An 11,892-nucleotide genomic window follows, 5' to 3' on the forward strand; every position below is an offset into this window, starting at 1 on the left:
GGCAGGCATATATCATTGAAGCATTTGATCTTGCTATATTTTACCAGGGACCAAAAAAAAAAAAAACTCTTTATTTGGTTCATTCTCAGGATAAATCTTCTTGTAATTGATCAAGAGCTAGAAATTAATTTGGGACTGGCAAGAATTGTGGGTGGAAGTAATCCCAAGTCACTAGAAAGGTTAAAAAAAGAGTTGCATCAACTTCTAATAATATCAAAGCCCATATTATATATCTTAATTGGGAAGAAATATCCATCTTATGTAGCAAGTGCCCGAGTGTTGTGCTTCCATGGATATCTTCCCTTCCACTTCTATGGCTGACTGTGGATCATAGCTCCTGAATATAAAGAATCAACATCAAAATTTTCTAAGTTTACTAATCTTAGTCTACATTCATAAGTTAAACTTGGTACATTGATCAAGCGGAGCTCAAAGAATTTCTCATCAAAAAGGAAATAAAAAAATCTGAGGTTTACATCAGGAGACTCTAAAATAAAATTGTTAAGATCTGCATTCACAGTAGTATCAGGCACAAACTTAAGAGATAATATGAAACACAATAGTAGATTGGTAAGACTGTCATTCAATTCCATATGCAAAATAAATTTACACTAAGTGACAAGCCCTGACACACTACGTTGTTTCATATCATAATATGAAGCCAACTGATTAGCAAAATTACAAGCAAAAACATTTCTAACCCATCAATCTCAGTTCAGCTATAAGTTTCCCATCGTCACGCCAGTGTCTCTGCTGTAGGGAGCCTTCCCATCATTAGCTCTGGAAAAGCTAACATAGTAAAGCTCAGAGATTATGCCTGTTAAGACGATGAAGGCAGCTCCAGCTCCAAACACTCCCTTTCTCAAAGTTTCACAAGATGGGGGATTGTCGCCCAAGGAAATCCTGTATTTGGTGTGGTAGGCATTTCGCACTGACCCCGCCAGCAAGCAAGCCTCAGCAATGAAAAAGAACACCCTGAAATATCCTTTTAATGAGTAAATTGGAAAATATGAAAACACTAGACATGATAATAGACGTTTAACAAGTTGTAAGGGAAATTTAATCTCAGAGCATTATCGAATTGTTTCATTTAAGCTTTGCGCTAAGCACATACCAGCAGGTGATAAATAAGACGATGGCCCACGCCCTGGCACCACTAGGTCTCATAGCCTTCCCACAGCACAAGCATCGACTTGCCACCATAATAAGGATTTGACTAGCTAAAAGGAACAGGAATGAAACCACACCTAAGCTAGTTGCAATATCCTTGTCATATTTACAGTAGGTATAAGTGCCAGTATCAGCGGTTTCAGCCTGCAAAAGAAGTCAACATATAATGAGTTTAAGAGGGGATACAAAAGATTTATTTAGACCGTCAGTATAATCAAATTATTTCTAGGAAATTTCCTGAACTCAAATATATCCTTCAGTCTACAAACGTGTATTTGTCTGAGAGGCTCCTGCAAAGCCCTGTCATCCCATTTTCCACTATCATCACCACTTCAGGCCTTATTCTTATTATTATTATTAGCTTTTCATTCGAACTAAGCAGTTAATAAGTTTATTCACTTTGTCCCAATTTCATGAAAATTTTCACAGCTTCCCAAGTAAATTAATCTTTTCAATGATCTTCTACTCCAGGGACAAATTTTTGAGTCAAATCTAAATCATCAAATTATGTAAAATCATAAGAATACTATTTCATATGCACACAGAGATAGGGCAGGCCATCTATCAGGGGTTTTGAGACAGATATCATAGTTTTTATTATCGACGAGTATGCACTTAATCCATAACCAAATGGATAACTCTCTTCTTAAAATTTTACAAACCAATAAACCGCCAACTACCATTTTTGACTTGTGAAAAACACTACACCCATCTATCTTCTAATTGAAAAATTCTCAACTTTCAGATCTAGCAAATGATATATTTATCTTTTGTCTATTATATAGAATAAAAGATCCTAAAATAATTAAACAACAAACTGTTTCAACAACTGGGTCATCGCTATAACTTTAATTAAACAAAAAAAAACATAAATAAACCCCACAAAATACGCAAAAAGTTAAAAAAAAAAAACCCAACAACAAGGAAACTCACAGTAGACCTCCTCTGCTCAGCTGCAACCGCAAGTCCAAAAGCAATCAGATCAAACACGAACACCACCAACAGCAACAACTTGGAAGCCATCTGTGTGTGTGCAGCCAAAAATCCCAGGCGTTAGATAAAAGCAGACAACAAAAACGGGTGACAATAGATAAATAAATGAGCAGAAGCAGATGCTGACTTTAATCTAATTAATGGATGGTCTGTCTTTTACGTCTCCAGAAAGCAACGTGTATTGGAGATGGGAAGTCAGTGATAAACAATACAATTATTTTTTTAATGATTGAGGTCAGTGCTTATCTTTTCAATGGTTATAATTTTCTCGGGAATCTAAGTACGAGATTAATTCTAATTTAAACATGGGATTGGATTGGATTGGACTAATTTTACTTTTTTTTATTATTATTTGTTTATTTCTCTTTATTATGTTGGAATAAGTTTTAAAATCTTATTAGATAAATGTATAAATAACATGTTAGAGGTGAATTCTTAGTGTGCAAAAATTCTATATGAGTTTAGGGAGTTGAAAGTTGAGGTATTAGGGGATGAATAGCTTGACCTTGCCCCTGTCCTCGAAAGAACATTTTTACCCGTCATCGTCCCATCTTTAATTCAGTAATAACAAAAAATTTTCTTTCTCTTCCTATTACCATTCTCATTAAAAAAATAATAAAATTAAAATATATTTATAATAATTTATAAATTTTAAAGATAATTTAATATTTAAATATTTATGATATAAATAGGGGAAGAGGCTGAAATCATTTTCGTCTCTATTACTCCATTTATATTAAAAAGTTCCCTTATTATTCGAAAAAAAAGGGGTAATAATTCGATTTGGAGGACCGAATTGTCATTCCCTAATAATATGGCACATCCGCAATCCATGACCCGTAAAGTCCTTAATCACGTGGCTTGATTAAGGTGGGTAGGTTGGTAAACATAAATTGAATGAATGAACGAAAGACATCCAACGGTTTTGATTTTATTTCTTAATGTGGAAGTTGAAACGTGTCAAACTGGGTTTTAATCAATAATAATGCCTATTACCCAAAAAACCCACAAAAGTGGATTCATAATTAACTCCACCACTGCCTTCAAATACAGCTCGCTCATCACGTGATGATGAATCTGAGACACCTAACAAACCCTCACCCTTTTTCTTTTCTCCAGCCTGACATCAAGTTGAATCAATTCTAAATATTTTTTAATTACAACTACAAAAATCAACCTCGTACAGGTGAATGTAGTGATAGAACCAAATCGAATTAGATTAGTTTCAAAAGTTAATTTAATTTAGTTTGAATTTATTTAGTTCAAATATGAACTAATTTTGAGCTAAGGGATTCAACTCGTTTTAAAATCGAATCAAACTTGAGTTAAAGAAAGTTTGGCTTGTAAGTTGAATAAATGGCTCAATTCAATTTTAATTTGGTTTTTTGCTCGATTTGAATTATATTTAATAATTGTTAAACGACGTCATTTTGTCAATGAATCACAATTTCAAATCATTAATCTGAGTTATATATCCGAGTTATGAATTTGAATCATCAATTCGAGTCAAATTTGAATTTGAATCAAACCTTAACCAAACTAATTTTTATTCAAACCAAACTTGAGTTAATAGGTGTTTAGGCTCAACTCGATTCGATTTCTATCCACCCCTAGATGAATGCAATATTAGAATGGCCATATGTCTTACAAGGGTGGAGCCATATATGCCATTGAAAGTGCTCTTCACTTCACAATAACATAAGTGACATGTCATAATTACATCAAATTTACATGGTCTTGTATAGCCAAGTCTTTACTGAATAAATCATTCTCCTGTAACATTTCATCCCTGACTTCTGCAGTCGGTAGTTTCTGCCTCTGCTAATGCTCTTCTTGAGAGCCATGAATTTAGCTGCTACTTCATCATAGTCAGGGAGCTTCGGGTGTACATGACTATAGGAGCCACGTGAAGATGTACAACTGCCTGAATGTGATTCCAATTCGGTGATTTCCTTCATTGGATTTTCATTCTGGAATTTCATTATACTGTGGTAACATGGATGCTCCAGGGAGCAGTTGAATTCTATGTCCTCGCTAAATCCCCATCTGCAGTATGATTTTCTATGTTTAAATCTGCACTCACTGTACAAGAGACCACATTGATGGCTGATGAATTTCTCATATTGTGATAATCTGATAAATTCTTCAGATTTATCAATTTCAGGTTCACCATAATCATAGTTGGATAAAAATAAGAAGCTTGCTCCACCAATTGTAGAACAGACCCCAAATGGGAAACGGGGTGAATCAAAGAAAAAGAATTTTATTTTGTCCTGATCACACTCTTCCTGCACTTCCATGGAGAATGTAGAAAGCTGCATTTTAGGTTGATTGAAAGTTCCAACTAGCTTACAGTTTTCCATTTTTAATGCACTTTTATGCATTGTAGTCACTTGAAGAGGCTCAACTATCGAATTTACAGGCCTGTCTGTAAGTCTATCTTCATTATGTAAACCCAGAACCCTTCCTCTGCTAAGGCTTTTATAATCTACTTCTTCTGCCTGTTCCTTGAACACAAATCCTTCCCATTGACAACCGTTATCTCCACACAACTGGATTAACATCACCAAGTCATTTAATCTATTCCAAAATTTATCAAACACTGAGGCCTTTTCTTAGAAGTCGAGTGCTTGTGGCATACACATACATACCTTTAGTAGATTTAGTTTGAGCTTGTTACCACAATTTTCCTTTGCTATTTCATCTATCAATGTTACTTTAGCCTGCTCAGGAATAGATTTTATGCAGAGTTTCTCCCTAATCTGAATGATGAACGCATAAATCAGAAGCGTCAATGAAGGCATCTTAGCTAAAACCTGCAATAAATAAAATAAATAAATAACAAAAAAAATGAAGAATTTTCTCACCTGATCATTCACAAGGTTTCCAGGATATAATGCAATAGCACCCTTCACAAACTTGTGCCCATAACGCTCTCCAAAAAATTTCTGTATCATTTTTAGTTCAGGCAGATCCCCACACCAGGCAGCAGCAAATATTAAAGTTGAAGCTGCCTCGTTAATATCATTTGGGCAGTCTCTGGAGACATAAACAAACTAGATTTTCATACAGAATTTCTATAAACTTCAACCACATTGTAAATTTATAGAAGAGTCATACTTGTGTTTGCGAATATAAGGGAAATGGATGATGATGAATTCACAGAAGTGCTCCAAAAGATCATATGCGGCCAACAAATTCTGGTCCTTGAAGAGCTGCTCAACCTGAGAAATATAAAATGAAAAAGAGATAAAATTACAATATGAAGAAAACGGATGATTAATAGGACAGAATTAAACCAGAGGGTACCCGGGAAAGGGCAGAATCGAAGTGGCCATTTTTGAGCCACCGAGCAATGTCATCACGTAATTGCCTTACAATTGAGTGTCTCTTAACCTTCAACAATTTAAGACGGCATTGGACAAGCCTAACCAATTTCTTGCTGCAAAGAAACATCATTGCAATCTAAGTTAATTTAATTAAACACAACTGATTAATTGTCATTACTGATTATTTTCGCCCACTTTTAATACCATTTAGAAGCTTTTCGCCATCCGAACAGAATGTCAAACATATCAAAGGAAACAAAATATACACACACAATTGTCGCAATAGTATGATGATCTGTATATATGACCTGGAGAAGCAGTGCATAAATTGGGCAGTTATGGCTACAAAAATTATGGGAAAATAAATAAGCTTTGAAGCTGGAACGAGGTCTTCGAAATTGGAGGGAGAGCGTGGCGGTTCAACTCTAGTAACTGTTCCATCCACTTTCTCCAGTCTCAAATAGGCAGTTTTATCAAGTATAGAATATTACCCCCCCAAAAAAAGTAAGATTATAAACTAGTAAAATGCTTATGTTTCTTATAAACTTTGCGTAGAATACCCAGATCTTAATTTTGTAATGGATGGTCACAAATCCTAAATCTTCAATTGCTACAATCACTATTATAATTATTAATTTAAGACCCTTTTCGGCTCTCCTTGGGAGAAATCTATGATGTCTTTTAAGTATCATTTGCAAAGCCTTACTCTTAATTCTTAATATATATGGGGAATTGACAACTTGGGATTGGATTGGCAATTCTATCAGTATGTGGCAATGTAGCTTTCTTCTCTGTAGGAATTGGTCACATGGGTGTCATCGTCTGAAATTTTCCTTCCAGGGGGACAAGCACGCACTTCTGCCTTGATTGCTATGATCTTCCTCTCTGAGTCTCATGCAATAACGGTAGGTGGAACCTTCTATGTCTTTTCACCAAATTCAGATCCAAATGTTTTCCAGAAACAAAATGAAATCATTAGAGCAAATTGGAAAGGTCTTTCAGAATGAGGGAAAATGGCATGGTGTGATGTATTTAGATTTAGAGCCACTAGTAAAGAGACAATAGTGACAAGTTAGTGACACTTTGCTGTGTCATTTTTGTTTGTATATAAACAGTAAGAATTATTGATACCGATTCTTGAAAAATATTTTATTATTCCCCTCAAGTTTCGGAGGAAGAACTTAATTAGCATGAATATATATAGAGCAAAAGAGCATGAAGTCACATGGCTAGAAAATGGCATGTGTAAATGTAAGGACTATCCATGAAGGCAGCTTGAAAATGAATGTACAACGAAGATTTTGGACCACCACAGCCACTAAGCAGCAATCTTTTTCTATCCCAAAGTTTTACCAGAACAACTCAAAATTGTAACACAGAGTATAAGACAAAATATATAGGAACTTAGCCATGTGCAGCCTCCATGAAATGCTACATCATAATAACTACTAAAATGAAGCATTCAAGATTACTGTTAAGTCAATGAAAAAATATATATTATATATGAAAATTTCAGGCTTTGCCTCCATGGAGCATCTGATTCTCATCAAACTTTTCTCCATTCTCTTCTTTTTCCTGGTTAATGTATATTAAAGTTCAGGTAGCTACTAGATACTTCACTGTATTATTATTATTATTATTTTAATAAAGACAATAAAGAGAAGTCAATGACTATGATCAACTGCATCTAACCTTAAAATTATTTTTTTCCCATTTTATAATCCTAAGTTGCAGCATGGATCCATCGTCTCTATTCAATAAAATACACCAGAACTTTTTCAACTTCTGCCATGGATAAACATAATTTGAAGAATCAGTAAGAAGTTTGTGTTTCAACCACACATTAGTGACTGCCAGTGGTAGATAAGTCCACCAAATGTTAGTGACTAACCAAACTTACTGAAAAACTCATCCTGTTTTCTTTTCCTTTTCTGGAATCACCATATTCACATGTTATAATCAATCCAGATCAATATCAATATCAACCATTTAAACAAGTTTAGCCACAGCTCGACACGCTGTGAGTCCAATCACATGACACAACTAACCATATTCTGTTAGTTCATGCTCTATAATATTATTTTCTGGATCTATCATTCCAGGAAATGACTACATGAAAATTCATTTCTATAAAGAATTCATTTTTAGCTTAATTTGCTCTTAATGACAACAAACGTGCAGAATCTGTTTGTTTGATATCTTTCCAGAGTATCTGTGGAAACTTCAAAAACTGGAGACAGTTGCCTTGACAAAAGCTCCTACTTAATTTTATATGTATGGCACATATTGAAGGAGAAAAGCAAAAGATAAAATGCATCAGGGTGACGAAGACAAGGCCATGAAATTGGTGCCAATCTTGATTGGAAGCTGAAAAATTCACTATCATAATTTATTTAATGAGAATCAAAGTTCAAAGATTTCTTCCGGTTATAATCAAATCATAATATTTTGCTTCAAAATATAAATCAAAACCCCATTCTGTTCTAAGTTCTTGCTCCTGAGAATCACAAAGATACATAAACTCAAATTATTACTAGCATCTTCTTCAGATATTGCAGAGAATATAATTGCAAGAAAGAGAGGGAGGGACCAAGAAGTTGTTGATTTTGTCTTTTCTTTACAAAATTCTCTCGAATCCACAATGGTGGAATTTTCTGGTGGTCCATAAACATACACAAACAGCAGCAAAATGGCAATTCAGTATGTGTTTAATACATTGTCTTACAAGTAGATTGAAAAATTAATGGATATATGGATTGACTGCTTTATGGCATTTACATATCAAGAATCTGAAGACATTTATTTTTATAATCACATATCGTGAATATGAGACAATCAGCAAATTGTCATGCTTTATTCTGTAATTACAAACTTGAGAGGGAAGAATTGCAGTAGATGCAGCAGCCTAACCTTAGATGGTCAATAATGCTCCCTTCTTCGACTTTAAGCGCTCTACTCTGCCTGTTCCATAGATGAACTGCAAAGCTGTGGCGGCGAAGAAGCTTGAGCTTGTTATGCAACCATTTTGAATGAATTTCGTTTCGAGGCCCTCCAAAGAAACTTCGAATTCTACTCCAGTCAACAGGGTAGAAAGCCCATGGCGGCATCACTGTGAAGTTAAATCCAGGTCTAACATTTACTCTTGATAGAACTCTTGAGACCAAGTAAGGACCGTTGTGACCCCACTTGTTACCATCAAATGTTAGCGCAAATTCTTGTATGAACTTGAAAAGTAATGGATGATTCTTATCAAAAATCAACACGGCATTGTTCAACCTGGTCCAATTCTTGGTTCCAGGATCAACAGTTTGTGCTCCTATTGTATTTCTCAACTTGGAAAAACTTTTCAGTACGATAACATCCGTATCCAAATAAATGCCCCCAAATTTATACAACAAAGCAAGCCTAAGTAAGTTGGACATATTTTGACCCAAAGAAATGAATCCAGGATCAACAGTCCCTTTCTTCAATTTATTGAACCACTCTGCTGCATAGGTATTCTTGAATAAATAGTCAAAATCAGGCTTAACAGCAATCAATTTGAAACCCTTATCTAAAAAAGGCTCAAGTATAAGACCTCCTTTTCTTGAGTCCAATGAATTTGAGACCATGACTAGACAAGCATTGGGATGGGACTTGAATAAACTCTCTAAAGCCAAAAACTCTCTATGACCGAACGACTCAACTGAAGAAATCCAAGTCATGAAAAACTTCAACTTGCATGAAGAATTTTCAAAAAATTCTTTAACTTTCGCGGAAAACTGCCTAGATTTTGCTCCTAAACGAAGAATCTTGAACCTGCCTCTCCCGCTATGCCTTTTTTTGGGTCTAGAAACCAAAGTACTATTAATGGGCACCAAGGAAAAGTTCTGTTTATGAAAAAGAGGCAACTGGGTCTTTAAAATCACAGGCGGTTTCTCTTCTTTGACAACATACAGCACAGAAGAACTAAACTTCTGAAGAGACTCACCGGCAACTTTTTCCGGCGAAAAATTGGCGGGAGTAGGAGAGATTTTGGCGGGAAAGGAAGGGAGGTGAGTGTAGAACACAGAGAAAGCATTGTAAACCAAAAGAAAAACGAGAATGAGAGCAAGAAGGGAAGTCGGTAAGCAAAAAAGAACAGAATAAACAGATCTTTTAATGTTTTGCAAATGCAGAAGAAAATAATGAAAGTGTTTAAAAAGTTTAGTAATTGGGCACATAGTTTTTCAATTCTTTTTGCTTTTGAAGAAGCTAAAAGAAGTTGAAAGTTTGGTTGTGTTTAATGTGTCGTTATGTTAATGAAAGAAGGTAAAAATATTGGCAGAAAGAGTAATGGAGGAAGAGAAGATTTTAATGGAGGAGGCGGCAAAACATCTACACTGAAAATTGTTAATGTGTTTTGGTTCTGGACGGTGGGAACCAAAGTCTACATGCATGTGGCTTTATATTTCACTTCATGTTCGTAGTGACAAGAAAGGGAGAGAAAGAGACAAGCCACTACTGAAAGCCGGCTTAGCTATGACCGACCGACTTACATTTCACTATTTTATTTTGTTTTATTTAATATACACTAAAAAATTTTAAGACCTTATTAGTTGACAATAATACACACTAAAAGAAAAATTTTATAGGTTTGAATAAAAAATATCCAAATATATGTGGATAGAGATAATAAACGATTTACTTATATTTAATTATGTAAACATAACATAAATGAATGCACAGTTATATGTATCATCATATTATGACACGTATATTCACTTATATACTTAAAATGAATATATATAATTTTTTTAAATAAAAACCCATTCAAAAAGAAATAAATCAAATATTTATTATTAACTACATGACGGTAATGTGAGTGCAAACAAACCTCGAATAAAGACTTAGGATGTATTTAAGAAAGAATTGAGAGACCAATTCTATCCATTGAATGTAGTTTAGGTAACATGTGACATATTAAAAAAATTAAATCAAATAGGTTGTGTGCGAGAATATGTAAAATGGTTTAACCCATTTATATTGGACAGAAAAAACATGTCGAAAGATGACATACTCTTTAATTTTATATCAGATTTGCACCTTTGTACATAGGTTAAATTGAAACAACATAAGATGTGATCCATCAATCTACACTCATGCTCCTAATAACATAGTTGCAATGACACAACTGAAACCCCCCTGAATAGGCTGTTGTTGGCATTAACAACCTTTGACTTAGAAATTAATTTAATCTTATATGTTAGTGATTTCATAATATTTACATTGAATGAAATGAAAAAATATAAATATATCTTGCAATCACAATTTATTTGGAAATTTAAAATAGATATGTTCTAGTTAAAATCTTTTGTTGATTGATTATGCATTATGTTAAAAAGGATATCCTACTAGTCAAACTTGCAACCTCTGATGGAATCAATTATAATTTATTTATTATATGTGATGTATCTAAACAACTTATTTATAATTAAATAATGTTTTGAATTTGATATTAGATGAAATAAAAAAGATATTAATCATAAAATTTAATATAGATTGACAGATAGACGAGATTAATAAGTTGATGGGTTTTTATACCATACCAAACCAAACCAAACGGTTTCCACCAATCTTATCTTATCATACATGGAAATTAAAAAAAATAAAAATAAAAAAAGCGTACCCATGCATCAAAATTGTAGCTGAGCCGATGAAGCCGAAATATATAATTAGAAAAGAAACCTTTCGTTTATTCCCTCAAGTAGTAATATCACGGCCGTACACGTGGAAGGAAGAAAAAGGAGCTCAGTAAAGACGTTCTGTATTGCCCAACTACCATCCACATTAATGGTAGGCTGGCCCAAACACTCCTTGTTCCCATCTGACTTCAGGAAGAGCAGCTTCACGTACATCTCTATCTTCAAGAGAAGCAAGCTGCATCATTATGCCCGGAAATCCTAGCTCACTTACCACATTGCAATCTGATCTGAACTATTCTCATGCAACAAAAGAATCAAGTTCAGAGCTTTCTTGGAAATGGCTAATATTGTCAGAAAGCTAACTTGATAATATAACAAATAACAGTCAACCATATGAGAATATCAACTATTTTTCAAGCTGATAAGAGCTGATCTGTCATCTTAGTTCCTCTAATTTACAAACACCACAATATTCAAGTGACACAAATTATTAAAATGGTTACTTTACTCTTATATATAATAGAAATTTTTAACCGAATTTAGATAATAAATAGATATTTAAATTTTTAAAATTCTGCAAATATAAATTTCAAAATAAGCTATCCTTTGGCCTCAATAAAATGATAACATCTGAATCAAACAAAAACTTAATGAAACGGCGTGTTTTGACTACTGTTTCTCATCGCCTTCAGTTGCCGCGAAAATAAAATTCTTCTCCTTGGTTCTATTTAATTTGT

General features: G+C 34.0%; 2 protein-coding genes across 2 annotated transcripts; both read right to left on the reverse strand.

Annotated features, from left to right (window-relative positions):
• Positions 1 to 548: 548 nt before the first annotated feature.
• Positions 549 to 2,444, reverse strand: LOC123192840. The gene is made up of 4 exons (XM_044605499.1): positions 2,291 to 2,444; positions 2,104 to 2,193; positions 1,115 to 1,314; positions 549 to 975 (listed from the first exon to the last, which is right to left on the reverse strand). Exons 2-4 carry the CDS (start codon positions 2,191 to 2,193, stop codon positions 720 to 722), a joined length of 546 nt encoding a protein of 181 aa, XP_044461434.1. The 5' UTR covers positions 2,291 to 2,444; the 3' UTR covers positions 549 to 719.
• A 5,776-nt stretch (positions 2,445 to 8,220) lies between these two features.
• Positions 8,221 to 9,865, reverse strand: LOC123193698 (uncharacterized protein At4g19900-like). Its single transcript, XM_044606775.1, has one exon. It carries the CDS (start codon positions 9,692 to 9,694, stop codon positions 8,357 to 8,359), a length of 1,338 nt encoding a protein of 445 aa, XP_044462710.1. The 5' UTR covers positions 9,695 to 9,865; the 3' UTR covers positions 8,221 to 8,356.
• Positions 9,866 to 11,892: the final 2,027 nt, after the last annotated feature.

The sequence above is a fragment of the Mangifera indica genome, chromosome 12, assembly GCF_011075055.1.
Source record: "Mangifera indica cultivar Alphonso chromosome 12, CATAS_Mindica_2.1, whole genome shotgun sequence".
Classification (NCBI taxonomy): domain Eukaryota; kingdom Viridiplantae; phylum Streptophyta; class Magnoliopsida; order Sapindales; family Anacardiaceae; genus Mangifera; species Mangifera indica.

Coding starts and splice junctions, on each gene's coding strand:
- LOC123192840 (XM_044605499.1), bottom strand. CDS start 2,193: ATGGCTTCCAAGTTGTTGCTGTTGGTGGTGTTCGTGTTTGATCTGATT. Junction 1,315..2,103: donor CTGAGCAGAGGAGGTCTACT/GTGAGTTTCCTT, acceptor CTTCTTTTGCAG/GCTGAAACCGCTGATACTGG. Junction 976..1,114: donor GTCTTATTTATCACCTGCTG/GTATGTGCTTAG, acceptor AGGATATTTCAG/GGTGTTCTTTTTCATTGCTG.
- LOC123193698 (XM_044606775.1), bottom strand. CDS start 9,694: ATGTGCCCAATTACTAAACTTTTTAAACACTTTCATTATTTTCTTCTG.